Genomic DNA, 15,903 nt, shown 5'->3' on the forward strand with positions numbered 1-15,903 from the left:
ATATTATTCACAGATCAGCCACAACATTAAGACCACCTTCCTAATATTGTGTAGGTCTCGTCTTATGGACATGGGCCTTCTGAAGGTGTCCTGTGGTGTCTGGCAGCAGAATGTTGTTAGTTAGGGGCCTTTTAGGGGAGGGGCCTCTGTGGATCATCCCACAGATACTTGATCAGTTTGGGATCTAGTGAATTTGGAGGCCAGGTCAACACCTTGTGCTGTTCTTCATGTTTTTTTTAGTTGTTCCTAAACCGTGTGTGTCTGTGTCAGGCTGCATCCTGCTGGGGATGGCTGCTGCCATCAAGGAGTGTCATTGCTATGGGGTGGGGGTGCCTGGTCTGGTCTAGGTGGGTGCTACATGTCTAAGTAACATCCACACGAGTGAATGCCAGGTCCAAAAGTTTCCCAGCAGAACACTGAACTGTCACAAGATGGTCAATGTTATTCACTTCTTCCTGTCAGTGGTTTTAATGTTGTGGCTGATTGAGGACGGGCTGATTTTGTGATATCCCACATTCACCAAAGGGGAACTGATCGTCCTAAGCTTCATTAATATAAACTCATGTCGTTATGCTAATGATCAGGCAGAGAGTAACGTTTTCCTTTTTCCTATTTGTTATATTTAAGAAGCTACTTCTGTAATTATATACAGAATCTTTTCCTTGAACAAATGCTGCTGTAAGGCCCCGAACAAAAACTTTTCTACAGCTTAGTGTCTACAGAGCTTTCGTTTCTTATATTCCACTCTCACATTTTATTCTTTTATATCAAACAATAACATTAAAATAATTTTAGAATGGATTTTGGCACAGAATGAGGATATTGTGACAGGAGGAAGGATTACAGACAGAAAACAAAAAAAAAGTTTCTTTATATGAAGCTGTTTTAAAACAGAAAGAAAAATTCAGACGTCATCGTAGCTGGCGTTTAATGCCGGGAAAATAAAACACTATTCATTCATTAATACACAGGATTAGATGTTACAATCCCTTGTGCCAAAATCCAAGGCAAAACACATTTAGAGGCCCTGTCCAGCTGAGAAACCCTAACAAACCTACAGTCATGCGATATGACGCTTAATCTACAATCTAAATAAACTAAGTAAATGCTGCTGGCTTGTATGGCCCGCTCAGCAGCTGACGCTAACTCAAACCTTGTGAAATATAAGCTAACCAAATACTGCTCGCTAGCTTAACCTACAATCTAAATAAGCTAAGTAAATGCTGCTGGCTTGTATGGCCCACAGAGCAGCAGAGGATAATTCGAACCTTGTGAAATATGAGCTAACCTAACGCTGCTGGCTTGTATGATCCGCTCAGCAGCTAACCATAGCTACCAAGCAAAATAAAGACATCAGGAACCTGGCTTAAACACACTAATTAATAATGTACATGATTTATTGTAAAGACTGATAGAATAAAGAGTAAAAAACAAAAAGATAATGTTTGGTGTTGTTCTGCTGAACAGGGAGGCAGATTCGAAGCAGCTCTCATTGGCTTGGCACTAAAAACACATATTGCATCTTAGACGTCTTGTCTGAGTGCATCAAATGAAAGCGAGGACACATTTAAACACATCTAAAATATATATATGTTTATATGAACTACATTCAGAGGTAGAAGTTGAGTTTTTAAAAAAAAAAAAAAAAATAGGCTGCAATGTATTTGTGCATGTCCTCTTACTGGTCACATTCTGAGTCATGGCGGTCTCAACCCTTTTAACGGGACACTGCAGTTCACATACTGGCCATTAGGTGGTGCTATTGTCACTGTGCCCTTTAAACGAGGCGTTGCAGTTCAGGTACTGGCCAGTAGGTGGGGGTGTTGTCACTGCACATTTATTAATTTAATAGTCTCCATCAGCGTAATGAGAATCTGGGATTCATTTAACTTTATTCCTCAAAGTAAGATGCCTGATATAATTGTGAAGATTTTCATCACCGCCTCCTCCTCTTTTTGTCTCAACTTCGCTCATTCTGCTATCGTGGCTCCTCTGTCGTCTCTGGCGTCTTTGTCTCCCGTAAACGGGGTAAAAATTATTTTGAACCTTCGTCAGGACGCCGTCAAAATAATAGAAGTGGTCGTCTTCATTGAGGGGGTCGTCGTCACGCCCGCCGACGGATTCTTTCGCCTCCTCTGGTTTCTGCTCCGGTGCTTCGGTAGTTTCCCTCCCGCCTGGAAAGATCTCTGGTGGCGTTGGAGTCTGCTTGAGTCTCTCCATGCAGTGTTTCCATCCGGCCTCGGTGCGATGTGTTAAACCTCTGCAGAGTGGTGTCTGTGGAGGAGAGCATCATCAGTTTTATCTTCATTCCCTCCTCCCGTTATAATCTTTACATTGTGTTTCTATGTTGTATTTAACTTTTTTATGCAACTTGTGCATGAAAACGGTAAATTTTGTACTTTTGTGAATATGACGCCGTGCTTGCAGCCTCAAATTCAGGTTGTTTGCATAGCTTAGCTTAGCAGGAAGGCCGGAAACAAAAGGTTAACAGCTAGCCTGCCTTCCAGCACCTCTAAAAGCTCACGCATTAGCTCGCATTAGCTCAATCACGACAAGGCCCAAGCTGTAAGAACAAGTTGACTGTTTTTTTTAGGTCTTCCGAGAAGTCTCTGATCAAGAAATACCAGGGAACATAACGGTCTGTATCATGGCCACGTTTATGCTAAATTAAGCTGAGCTAGCTGGCCGCATCTTTTCGTTAGCCTTCAAATGGAAGTCGTGAGTTTGTGACTTACTATATTATATTTTCTCGCTTGCAAATGTGCATGTCTTCCCAAAACATTGACCTGTTCCTGAATTTCCTCACAGACCCGTAAGCCCAGTTCCACTTACCTCCGGCTGATTGTCTGCAGCTTCTCTTTGGTTTGTCTCTGCAGGTTTAGTGGAGGCTTTCTCGCCCGTGTCGTTTAGATCTTTCCTTTCAGTTCCCGGGCCTTCTCTTGTTGCGCCTCCGTCTTCGTTCCGAGGGCCTTTGTGAATATCGGTTATGTTTGCCAGGACGTCTTCTCTCATCCTGAGGCCTGAGGGGGGCTCTGCTGCCTTAGCATGGGCAGCTCCTGGTCTGCATTTTATAAATCTCGGCCGAGCGTCAGGGTCGGGCTCTGGACTCTTTTCTCCTCGAGTGAATCCTTCCGTGGTTGCCGTTGTGTCCACGTTTGCTGCTGTCGTCGTCTCTGCCTCCTGCTCGGTTGTTTCTGTCTCCCTTATTTGGAGGGAAGGTATGACTGATTGTTTAGGGGGATTAATGCTCATACTTTCTACAAGTTTATTCGTACTTTCTGACTCTTCCATCTCTTTGACCTCTTCCTTTACAGCTGCAGTCTCTGTGGCTCGACGTGCAGATGCTTTTAAATCCATTTTCTTTACCACAAACGTCTCTAATGAATCCTGTGTCATTAGAGATGTCTGATTGTCTGCAGCTTCTCTTTGGTTTGTCTCTGCAGGTTTAGTAGAGGCGTTCTCGCCCGTGTCGTTTAGATCTTTCCTTTCAGTTCCCGTTCCGTCTCTTGTTGCGCCTCCGTATTCGTTCCGCGGGTCTTTGTGAATATCGGTTATGTTTGCCAGGACGTCTTCTCTCATCCTGAGGCCTGAGGGGGGCTCTGCTGCCTTAGCATGGGCAGCTCCTGGTCTGCATTTTATAAATCTCGGCCGAGCGTCGGGGTCGGGGTCGGGCTCTGGACTCTTTTCTCCTCGAGTGAATCCTTCCGTGGTTGCTGTGTACACGCTTGCTGCTGTCGTCGTCTCTGCCTCCTGCTCGGTTGTCTCTGTCTCCCTTATTTGGAGGGAGGGTATGACTGATTGTTTAGGGGGATTAATGATCATACTTTCTACAGATTTATTCCTACATTCTGACTCTTCCGTCTCTTTGACCTCTTCTTTTACAGCTGCAGTCTCTGTGGCTCGAAGTGCCGATGCTTTTAGATTCATTTTCTTTACCACAAACGTCTCTAATGAATGCTGTGTCACTGTAGTGATGGCAGGAGGGTCACCTGTTTCCCACTTAATGACAGTGTTTGGATCCAGAAGGAAGAGCTCAATTAAGGCTTTCTCTCCCGCATCCGACAGCTTTTGTGTTTTACCGGCATCCTGATGATCTGTGTCATGTGTTTGCACGACGTATGCTAATCTCCATTCACCGTCTTCAGTCCCATGCGACTGTTCTGTTTCGCTTCCTCCCTCTGGGCGTGGGAGCCGTGTTTGTTTTGTGATTATCTTCCAGCTCAAATGCTCATCATTATCATCCCGAGCGGGCCTTATGTCATACGGCGGTTTGTGTGTGGATGCTTTGTTCTCTGCGGGTACCAACAGGAGCTGTACGTTGGCGTGAAGTCTATCATCATGCGCCGCGGACAACGCTTTTGCAGGAAGAAGTTCTTTCTGGAAACTTTCTGGTAAAACGGAGGCTTCCTCCAAGTTTAGATGTGTCTTCATAACGCCGGCTGCACGGCTCTGCGCCTCAAACTGTGACAAATCTGAAGTTTTCACTAAAGAGCTGCCAGGCTGGAGAGGAGCAGCTTGGAAAATGTCACGCAGGCTGACTGAGGCTTTTGAAGAGCGTTTTCCATCATGCTTCAGAGCGCCAGTGTCCACTCCTCTCCTTGTGCTCTCTTTTATCCGTGACCGTGCGACCTCTCCTCCCTCTGCTAATTTTATTTCACCACCGTTTGGACAGCAGGAAATAATCACAGCTGCACGGCGTCTCTTTGTCAGCGTTTTCTGCAGCTGAACATCAGCAACGAGAGCCCAGTGCAGAAGGACAGCTTGGAAAGAGCGACCTGGGGCAGCGGTGTGACGGTGCACCGACCACGCAGGCCTCGAATCTTTAATTACAGCCACGCCAGCATTAGTTGGTGAGCTTCCAGTGGTAATATGCAGGGATTGCAGAGCATCTGACTCCACCAGAAAAGCCGGGACATGTTTTCCGTCTCCGCAAAAAAGAGAAACAGCCTGGAGTAGAAAGGAGAGGAAAATAGAATTAGTTCCAGAGCTGCCACCAGACAAATGAGCCGTGGGCTATAAAAACAACCATTTCAGGTTCACAAACGACGTGGCCGTAAAAGTCAAACGCCGCTACTTTAGCCCAGACTTAAAATCTCTGTGCAAGACGGAGCGGCTGCACGTTAAGCTCAGACGTTTATTATGTTTCCCAAAGGATGAGACAGAGTGAACTTGGCGATCTCCTGGCTTTTTTTTTTTTTTTTCTTTCCTCTGGTGCCACCGTTAACTTTGAACAGTGGCTCTATTGAACGGATTGCCAAGTTTCTGGTTCTGTTCGTGTTCATTCATTCCTTCCACAAGGTAAATTAGAATAACTTAGTTAGCTGCTGACTTCATTCTACCGTCAAGTGTAATTTGGCAAATCCCGGCAAAGCTCGACGCATACAACGGTTTGCAAATATTCACATGCTACCGCTCTGATAGTGCTCATGGTAAATGTCATATGTCAAGGTTTTGAGTGTTTTGTGGAACCTTGTTTGGTTTTTCGGGTGTTTCCTGCAGTCGTCTTTTGTCTGCATGCCCCACCCCCCACTGTTCTCACCTGTCTTTCTTTTTTTATCAGCCCTGGTGTCGTTAGTGTATATATACATAACCCCTGTCTTTGCCTTTCTTCTGGGTCAGGTCATCTGTAATGTTACCCTCCGTTTGTCCTTATCTTGGTTCTCACGTGTTTTTGGATACCCTGTCTTTCCTGCACACTGCAGCGCCTTTTGTTCCCTAGTTTGTACGTTTTAATTAAAGTTTTCCTGCTCCTGCCTCCCCTTTGTCTCCTGCATTTGAGTCCTACTTAACCAGAAACCTGACATCACGTTACCGTACAGATGTTAGCGTTTAGCTGAAAGCAATGCTAACGCTACGCTCGTGTCTTATCTAGGCCTTATCCCACTACAAGCGGCAAAACGTACAAAACAGCCAAGTTAGGCGCTCGTGTGATCGGTTGATGCATCAATGCATCACTGCAGTGCTGTGAAAACTAAAAGGAAGCCAGCTCAACTTCAGTACGTAGCTCTACACAGCTGTCACACATTGACAAGTGCTCACTGGCTTCTATTGAAAAAGGCTCTTGTCACGACGTTATGTTATGTTCACAGTACGCAAAACACCCAAGCGTGGCCAGCTGCATTGTCGGCTGTTGTTGGATTGCCGACTTAAAAAATGAACTGATTAGCGACAAGTGTTTGCCGTCAGTTTGTAGCTCTGTGTTCCCTCGGCTCCCAATGAAAAGGACTAGCAGCCTGGTGCTATTTTCCAGTAGTGTCAACACATCATTAGGCTATGAACACAGCTATCGTTGTGTCGCTCGAGCAGTTGTTGGCGTTCGTCATGTCCGTTGTGGATGTTGGAAACTTTTTCCTGTTCGTGAGATCAACTTTTGAATGTTTTCTCTGACCCTGTTTGGTTCTTCTTGTGTTTCCTGTTTCTGTTTTGTAAGCTTCTTCCTCTGTGCTTTGTGTCCGGCTTCACTTCCTGTCTCTTTTCCATCTTTGATTCCTTCATCGGTTTCACCTGTGTCTCGTTTACCCCTCAGCCCATAAGTATGTGTATATATAGCCCTGCCTTTCTCTTGTCAGGTCTTCTGTTGAGTTAAGATTCTTGAGCTACTGGCTTGTTGATGTACTCTGTGTTTTCATGATTACTTTCCTGTTTCTGCATTTTGGCTCCTACCTCCTGGCTGCACCTCAAGCAGAACAATGACTTCTTCAAACACACAGATGATTGGCTGGCGCTTCACCATGCCATCATTTGAGTGCATCAACAAGTTTGTAGTTTTATATTCCTGCCTCCTGCTGAAATTTTCCTTTTTTTTTTTTTTTAATGTCCCTGCTCAGTCTGTGCTATTTAACACACACTGCTGAAAATGCAGAACATCCGCAGTTGAAGGTGAACTACTGTTTTTTACAACCTGGACCTTATTTCTATATCTATTCTACATAAAATACGATCGTTTATTCACCCATATAACTTTGTGTTATTTGCACTCCTTCGGGAGATAATTAAATCAGTGTATATCCATATAGTGGGAGTGACTGGGGCACCGAAACGCAGCCTCTAAATAACGCATTATCTGCAGCGAAACTCATTAATTTCACCAATATTTTGTTATGATACGCTAGTTCTATTCCCCGTTGAGTCTGGAGTTACCTGTTATCATCAACCGGGGTCTGTAGATTGACCTACAGACCCCGGATGATGTCTTCTGACGTGGACGATGTCATCTCTGACTGCTTGTTTACCTGTAATTTGCTACTGCTATGGTTCGTCCACAACCTCAGAACCGGAAAATTATTCAGCCATGTTGCAAAAAAATAGTAGTTCACCTTTAATGGAGATTGTTCCTTTAACAGGTTTAATAGGCGGTTTAAGGCAATTTGACACCATAGCTAGCCCAGACCCTAGAAATGTAACTATGCGCTACCGCATTGCAGACCGCAAGAGCTGTGATTGGTCCGCTTGGTAGCAGCGTGTTTCCACTATTAGTACTTCCAGCTGCTTCTCCATCTCCACAATTTTGCATTTGATTGTTTGGGATCAATAAAGATTGAACACATTGAGGAAAGGTTAACTGAGGAAGTTGGGAGGTACAAACTTTGGTGTGACTCGTCTTCTTCTGCGAAAGTGAAGCAGGAATATAGCAGTAGTATTAATGGGTCGCACTGGCGTAGGTTATGACTTCCAGTCTTGCAGTGCTCTAAAAGAGCCTTAGCTTGCACACCAACAACTGTTACACCACTTCTTTCAGTGACAAATCTGCCACCTGAAGGATTCGCACTGTGAAGAAAACGGCTTGAAAGCATTTGTCTAATAAATATTCCAAACAGGTGAAGGCTTTGTGTTAAATATTCTTCCTATCAGCGGTGTGAAATCGGCTGCAAAATAAAGCAGGTTGTGACTGAGTAATGATCAGCTCCACGCTTTTAGGGAGTGTAATTTGGGGGGACGCTTGGCTGCCTTGCGAAATGTGACAATCCCACTGGGTGTGCTGATAATTCACATGCACGCAGAGAGCAGCAAAACTCAAATTAAAAAAATAAATAACATGCAAATAGATAGCATCTCATGGAAGATATGGAAATGGTAATATAGTGGATTTATACTTTTAATTACGTTTGCATGCCAGTGCTGGAATATGACGGGTTATTGCTGTCAAGTCCTGGCGAGACAAAGTATGCCCATGATTATTATGGACTCTGTATGCCCGGTAAAGGGAGGAGCTCCTCTGTTTGGGCTGCACATCTATATACAGTGCTGTTTCAGAATTACCTGCAGCCCTCTGTGAGTCGTCTGTCCGACGAGGAGCAGTTCCCTGCAGCCGAAGTAATCCATAACCCAGTCCCCGTCTCCAAGGGGACTCAGGTCAGAGACGAGCAGGGACACCAGCAGCAGCCACGGCCTCATCGCGTCGAGAATGAGCGCTGGGAGGCAGCGGCCGGAACGCTTTTATCTTTACTGCGTTTTCCCACTTTGTATATGCAAACCGCATGTCGAAGAATGGCTCTGCTCTATCTAACAAGATGTTGTAATAACAAAGAGACAGCTTTCCTTCACTCAAGTGTTCAGCCTTGTAGGAAAATGTAATTGGCTGCTATGAAAGACATTCAGACAGTGAGAATAGTGTTCATATCACTGATATAGTTATCTCTTGTTTATTCTTTTAACAGTAGCTTTATGAGCAACCTGTATACCCAATAGTTAGTGTTTTGAATCCTCACTTTATCCATTCTTTTCATCCATTATCAATCCTCCGTGTGTCATGCATCACCTAGTATCATGTACACCAATCAGGCATAACATTATGACCACCTTCCTAATATTGTGTAGGTATCCCTTGTGCCTCCAAAACAGTTGTGCCTCATCAGAGAATGGACATGGGCCTTTTGAGGGTGTCCTGTGGTGTCTGGCAACATGATAATGTTAGTGGGGGACCTTTGAGGGGAGGGGCCTCTGTGGCCTCCAAATTAAATCACAATGCTAAAGAAGGATGTCTGCATTGGCCGGGAATCGAACCCGGGTCAACTGCTTGGAAGGCAGCTATGCTCACCACTATACCACCAATGCTTCTGTTAAAACAGGTTGAACCAGGTGGATGTCAGGGTACGACACAAAACTACAACATGGATCTGACACACAGGTCTGACTTTAGTATGAACAAGGTACAACATCAATATTATGACCACTTTCCTAATATTGTTTAGGTCTCCCTTGTGGTGACTCATCAGAGAATGGACATGGGCCTTCTGAGGGTGTCCTGTGGTGTCTGGTAACAGGATGTTGTTAGTGGGAGGGCCTTTGAGGGGAGGGGCCTCTGTGGATCATCCCACAGATACTTGATCAGTTTGGGATCGAGTGAATTTGGAGGCCAGGTCAACACCTTGTGCTGTTCTTCATGTTTTTGTGTTTTTCAACCATTTTTGTGTGTATGCCTGTGTCAGGCTGTGTCCTGCTGGGGATCACTTTTCATCCCATCCCCTCAGCCAGTTTCATTCCATCCCCTTTGACTCTTTTCATCCCATCCCCTCAACGTTTTTCATCCCATCCCCTCGACCAGTTTCATCCCATCCACTCCTACCATTTTCATCCCATCCCCTCAACGCTTTTCATCCCATCCCCTCAACCAGTTAAATCCCATCCACTCAACACTTTTCATCCCATCCCCTCGACCAGTTTCATTCCATCCCCTTTGACTCTTTTCATCCCATCCCCTCAACGCTTTTCATCCCAGACCCCTTTGACTCTTTTCATCCCATCCCTTTTGACTCTTTTCATCCCATCCCTTTTGACTCTTTTCATCCCATCATCTCAACGCTTTTCATCCCATCCCCTCAACCAGTTTCATCCCATCCCCTTTAACCAGTTTCATCCCATCCCTTTTGACTCTTTTCATCCCATCCCTTTTGACTCTTTTCATCCCATCATCTCAACGCTTTTCATCCCATCATCTCAACGCTTTTCATCCCATCCCCTCAACCAGTTTCATCCCATCCCCTTTAACCAGTTTCATCCCATCCCTTTTGACTCTTTTCATCCCATTCCCTCGACCCTTTTCATCCCTCCATCCATTTCTCTCATATCCTGTCTACCAATAAACATCTTCGCATCAGTTAAGACGTGGTCTTTGTTAGTGAATTGATCGTTTGATGATGTGGTGCGTCTTTTTTCTCTGCACATGTTTGTAGTTAAACTGAAACATGTCAGCAGACCACTGTATTTCACTGCATCCCACATTCTTTCTTTGCAATGGACATACAAGTCTATTTTCAAGCGTCGTTTTTGCAACTGCTGGAAAAACCCATTGGAGCACCTCAATTAGAAAAAGTTCCCAACCAATGCACTATTTATTCCTGCTTAAATAGCCAAATGCCCGACAGTTGTGGGCGTTTATGACCGGCGACATGTCTGTAGCTGTTCAGCAGGGCAATTTACAGGTGGACCAGATAAGACTCTTCACAGACTCCGAGTGAGAGCTTACTTTCAAAACAAGCTTTATTCTGATCATTCATAGCTGTTAATGGTGTTAATTTGAGTCATTAATAACTCTCCACAAACAAAAGTATTTTATTTGCTTTTGCAGCTTTTAGGCGTAAAACTGTGTTGCTTCTTTTAGGGCAGGTGCGTGGAGCATATTTCCCTTAGCGGTGCTTACCTTTTTGCATATTATCAGACTTTTTTTTTTTTTTTCTATGAGAGACACACTACTCCAGAGAGGAGTACAGCCTCGGTGGATTATTGTCACCTTGCATTCACTGAATCCGCAGGTAAGAACTCTGTCCCTTGCTTACTGATCTGCATTAAATACAAATGAGTGCATGTGCTTCCTTGTTTGCACAGAAGAGAATAGCTTGTTTCGTTTTTGCTAAAGTCCTAATATGCTTTTAATCATTTACAGAGAGCATATAGATTATCCTAATGAATGGAGAACCTTTTTTCCTTTGTATTTAGAAGTTTTAAAGATTCAGAAGTTTTATTTGTCACAGTATCTAGAGTATAATGCTAAAATGCTACTGTGCAATAAAGAGAGAGCATTGGGAAAATGTTAAAAAGAATTGGAAAAGAAAATATAAAGGATGCAAGTTTATATTAGCTCAGCATGTTGGTTTTAAATATGTATGCAGACTTTATTCAGTTTGTAAGGACCGAATAAAGGACCGTCTCTTTTAAATGTCCAGTGAGATCTGCAGTCCCGACCAGTCAAACCTGTCGTATCAGTCGGAGCAACATGGGGAACATGAACAGTGCATGCCAGATGAGCAACTACAGCAAAAGGAACGTCCGGGTGTACGTCGCGGAGAAGGCCCTGGAGATCGACGCCTTCCTCACCTCCGAGTCTGGTGGCGCCGACAACGTCTTGTCCGTCCTCCCCGGGGGTAAAAAGTTCATCTTCAAGAAGGAGATGACCTGCACCCGTGTCCTGGCCTCCCAGACCCAGGAAGTGCCCTGGAACCCTCAGCAGTATCTGTCCGTCTTCGTGGAGGACGAGGGGGACGAAAACATTTGCAGCAAACAGATCATACACAACATGGCGCTGAGTGCTCCGGTCACTGTCCTGCTCTACGACGTGTAGAACAAAAGCGTGGGTGTAGGTGTGTGTGTGTGTGTGTGTGTGTATATATACAGATAATGAAACGTCTGAATGGTTATAACCACTGCTCTGCTGTAACACCGTCTCCTGTGACACCTCCAATAAAAAAAATATAAAAGAAACTCCTCTCGCCTTTGCATGTTGTCATGGCAGGGTAAAAATGAGATAACGCGTTCATTTGGTGTCGCTCTGTGTGCGTGACCGTCCCTCAGCGATCATCTGCTTCAGAGCAGGTCTCAGGATCGTTCAGGAAACTGTGCAGGCTTTATTCACGTCGGAGGCCCGTGTCAAAGTGAAATGACACGGTGGCGGCCTCCGTTGTCCACATGGTTGTTGTGGAAAAGGGAAAAAGAGATAATCAGTCAACGAGTTCATGCACAGAAATGCATGAAAGTCATTCTTAACTAATCAGTTCTCAGTTTTCCTTTTTGTAGTGTTTCTATGACGCTATAGCTTTAAACTTTTAATGTAAAAGTGAAGCCAGTTATGAAAATGAAAGCCGTATTTGGTTTAAACTGATTTAAATCTACTATATTTTAACTATAAGCTGATCATTCTCTAATGAATCCACCAGGTTTTCAACATCACTGAGCAAAACTGGAGCTCTTATAAAACCTAATGAGGTCTGTTGTGGGTTTTGTAATATTTTCTCTTCCTGCAACTAACTATGACTCTGGAAATTGTCTCGTCTTCTCGTCACAACTCCCGTCAAACCAAAGCTCATCCGGCGAAAAGCATCCGTCCGTTTCTGATTAATTCTAGCAGCCTGACAACGTGAAGGATATAGACTAGAGAGAGCAGAGCAAGAGGGGGGAGGCATCTTCAGACACACAAAGCAGAGGAGCATTCGGCTGGTGAGTACAAAACAGGAGCGGTTTGTGATTCAAAATCTCCAGACAGAGTGATTTGTATGTGTTTGAGGACACTTTACTTATTCTGTATTTCAGTTTCATGCCTTTTTAAAGTTGTCTACTCCACTACAATTAACAAGGAAATATCTCTAAAAGCCGTCACTGTTTGAATGATGAGGAATGTATTTCCCATTAAAATCTCATTATCATTATTGGTATTAAATATTTATGCACAGAGACCTAACCAGTATTTTCTTTTTAAGATTGAAAGGCACGCTGCTTGTTCTACATAGCTCCTTTTAAACTGGAAATGGTTGAATTTTATTATTGTTATTATTATTGTTCACTTGCGAAACACGAGCTTGCTCATTAGGTACACTGGTGAAAATGAATGCATGGTAATAATGCACTAAATCTTAGCTTAATGGAGGTTGTGGTCTACAGTATTTGTTTAAAATAACTGAGAGTTGTTTTTTAATTGTACGGAGCAGTATGGACACGTGTTCCTATTATTTTGACCATCCCATTTTAGTCATATTAATTCAGTCCAGTTGAATCCAGCACCAGAAACTGTATTCTCAAAAAAATGATCACCCAGTTGAATTCACGCCTTTCTGCTGCGGATTCAACATTAACTGAACAGTCATAAAAGTTTATGTAGTGCAGTTGTACACCGATCTGGCACAACATTATGACCACTGACAGGTGAAGCGAATGACATTGACATTGATCTTGTGACAATTCAGCATTCTGCTGGGAAACTTTTGGACCTGGCATTCATTCATGTGGATGTTACTTAGACATGTAGCACCCACCTAGACCAGACCAGACCAGGCACCCCCACCCCATAGCGATGACACTTCTTGATGACAGCAGCCATCCCCAGCAGGATGCAGCATGACACAGACACACACACAAAAACGCTTTAGGAACAACTAAAACATGAAGAACAGCAGAAGGTGTTGACCTGGCCTCCAAATTCACTAGATCCCAAACTGATCCAAGTATCTGTGGGATGATCCACAGAGGCCCCTCCCCTCAAAGCCCCCCCCCCCCCCCCCCCCCACTAACAACATCCTGTTGCCAGACACCACGGGACACCCTCAGAAGGCCCATGTCCATTCTCTGATGAGTCACCACAAGGGAGACCTGCACAATATTAGGAAGGTAGTCATAATGTTATGCCTGATCGGTGTATGTTGCTATATTAGAATGCATTCATTTTCACTGGTGTACCTATTGTTCTGGCCTGTATTTTCCGGTTGAAGTCAGTGTATGCAGCGATTATTACCTTTTATATTGTTCTCTTATAGCCTCTGATTATTTTGTGCAGCTTCAGACTCTTCTATATTACCTCTCCCCTTCCAGATTCGCAGATATGAGGCCACACGTGTGTTTCTACCTCGCCTACGGGCTGTGTCTGGGTCTGGGCCTGCTCTGTCTGATTTTCCTGATCAGCTGGAACTCCTACTGGAGAGGCGGCTTCGCCTGGGACGCTTCGGCCCTGCAGTTCAACTGGCACCCCGTCCTCATGGTGTCTGGGCTGGTGGTCCTGTACGGTAACGGTGAGTGACTACACCGCAGACACCCGCTTCATCTCGAATGGCTGGTCAGCGTCACAATTTTGAAACACGTGCTTGGTCGTGCTGTTGATATGATTTATCGACAGAATAATGGAAAATAAGACATATATATAAATGCATTCAGGTCCTTTACTATCTAATCTGACAAAATAATAGTCTTATAGGGACACTCCACCAAATGCATACATGCAGATCAGTTTTATTTGTCACTGCTCAGCCTTCTGGGGATCTGAAGGCAGCTTCCTAAAGTTTGAGAAGAAAAAGTTTCCCTTACAAATGACGCTTTTGTGCATAATAGAAATTCTAGTCTCCAGCGTTTGACGTGTTCTAAAGGTCAGGATGTTGATTTTAACCTTTATTTTTTATAATCTGCTTCTTGTGAGCCCCCAACTCAATAAAAGAACTCAATCCTTTAACATTTAGGGGAAAATAAATGACTTCATGTCTGTGCTATTTATGTGCACAGTGTATCAACACAGTGTGCAAACAGACTGAACTAAAAAACTTTAAATGAGCTCCATTTCGTTGATAATTTCTCTTAGATGTTGTCGGTGAAACTATATTTTGCAGCTGCCTCCTGAGCTTTAAGCCTTTTGTTCTCGTTGCATAGAAATCCTCAAGGTTACATTCCAAAGTAGCAATTATAATGTTGACCTCGTGCAAGACAAAAGGACTGTTTGCAGCTTTTATTTATCTGCAGCTGCCGTTGTGTATCGTTTGCCGTTCACCTGGAAGCAGAGGAAGATCACCTGGAAGCTGGTGCATGCCGGCCTCATGCTTCTGGCTCTGGTTCTGTCAATCCTGGGCCTGTGCGCTGTGTTCGACTTCCACAGAGGCTTCCTTATCCCCGACCTGTACTCTCTGCACAGCTGGGTGGGCATCTGCACCGTGGTCACGTTTGCATCTCAGGTATATTTACACAGATCCTCGTCTGTGAAAAATCTCCCGTTGTTCTGAAATGATTTAAAGCACAGAGCTGTTTTATTTGGATAGTGGGTCCTCGGCTTGGCTGGCTTCTTGCTTCCTTGTACTCCGTGGTGGGTCCGCGTCATCCTGAAACCTTTCCATGTCTGGCTGGGAAAAGCGGTCTTAATCCTCAGTCTGGCCTCCTGCGTCAGTGGCCTCAATGAGAAACTTGTCCTCGCGCTGTAAGTGCTCAAATATCCTACTGATGATAACACAATGTCTTCTTTATTTCAGCAGGAAAACAATCTAAAAATACCCAATTATACCAAAGCCGTTAAGCCTGACCTTCCTAACCCATTTTCTCCGTCTGCTGTAGTAATGGAGCCGCCGCTGAACCTTACAGCTCGCTGCCTGTTGAAGCAAAGTTTGCAAACTTCCTCGGCGTCCTCATCGTGGCTTTTGGGATGGTCGTCTTTGGAATCTTGTCCAAAACCAAATGGCAGCGACCGGAAACCGATGAAGATGCTTACGTGAGTGCGGTTGCCGGGTTTTCAAACCCCCCCAACGTGTAACATGTTGTTTTTCAGGCAACATTCATTCATATTCATTGTATTTTCTGTGTCTGTATTCATTCTTTCTGGATGAAATTATAATCTAGATGTCATTTTAATTCACAGCCTCTGCTCAGTGAAAACATCTCATGAAGACCGTGGCATCGAGAGCCCACAGTGTGCAGAATAAGATCAGAAAACTGAACTGTGATTTCCGTGTTTACAAAGAATAAAAACTACCTTTCCATTGTTGGTTTAATAAATTTCCAAACAAAGCTGAATGGAATTATTTCAAATGTCAAGTTCAAGTTTATGTTATTGTGATTTCAGACATTATCCGGTGACACAGCTTTACAAAATGGCACATATCTCACATGTTAAACACTATTTACACTTTAAAAAAACTTCAGTATTGTGTGATAAAGACTTTGCTCCAC

The 15,903-nt window shown here is 44.1% G+C and overlaps 2 protein-coding genes across 3 annotated transcripts; both read left to right on the forward strand.

Annotated features, from left to right (window-relative positions):
* The first annotated feature begins 6,830 nt into the window (after window positions 1–6,830).
* Window positions 6,831–11,709, forward strand: LOC311507308 (uncharacterized protein). 2 transcript variants are annotated; one of them, XM_084571604.1, is made up of 3 exons: window positions 6,831–6,879; window positions 10,684–10,751; window positions 11,163–11,709. In XM_084571604.1, the coding sequence occupies exon 3, from the start codon at window positions 11,213–11,215 to the stop codon at window positions 11,555–11,557; it is 345 nt and encodes a 114-aa protein (XP_084427730.1). In that variant the 5' UTR covers window positions 6,831–6,879; window positions 10,684–10,751; window positions 11,163–11,212; the 3' UTR covers window positions 11,558–11,709. The 2 variants fall into 2 exon arrangements, with proteins under 2 accessions (XP_084427730.1, XP_084427731.1); XM_084571605.1 differs by lacking the exon at window positions 6,831–6,879 and having other exon boundaries at window positions 10,517–10,751.
* Window positions 11,710–13,498: 1,789 nt separating this feature from the next.
* On the forward strand, window positions 13,499–15,786 carry LOC311507389 (lysosomal membrane ascorbate-dependent ferrireductase CYB561A3-like). The gene is made up of 4 exons (XM_084571704.1): window positions 13,499–13,991; window positions 14,710–14,918; window positions 15,003–15,157; window positions 15,292–15,786. Exons 1-4 carry the CDS (start codon window positions 13,805–13,807, stop codon window positions 15,485–15,487), a joined length of 747 nt encoding a protein of 248 aa, XP_084427830.1. The 5' UTR covers window positions 13,499–13,804; the 3' UTR covers window positions 15,488–15,786.
* Window positions 15,787–15,903: the final 117 nt, after the last annotated feature.

This window comes from Chelon labrosus (genome assembly GCF_963514085.1).
Source record: "Chelon labrosus genome assembly, chromosome: 22".
Taxonomy (NCBI): Eukaryota; Metazoa; Chordata; class Actinopteri; order Mugiliformes; family Mugilidae; genus Chelon; species Chelon labrosus.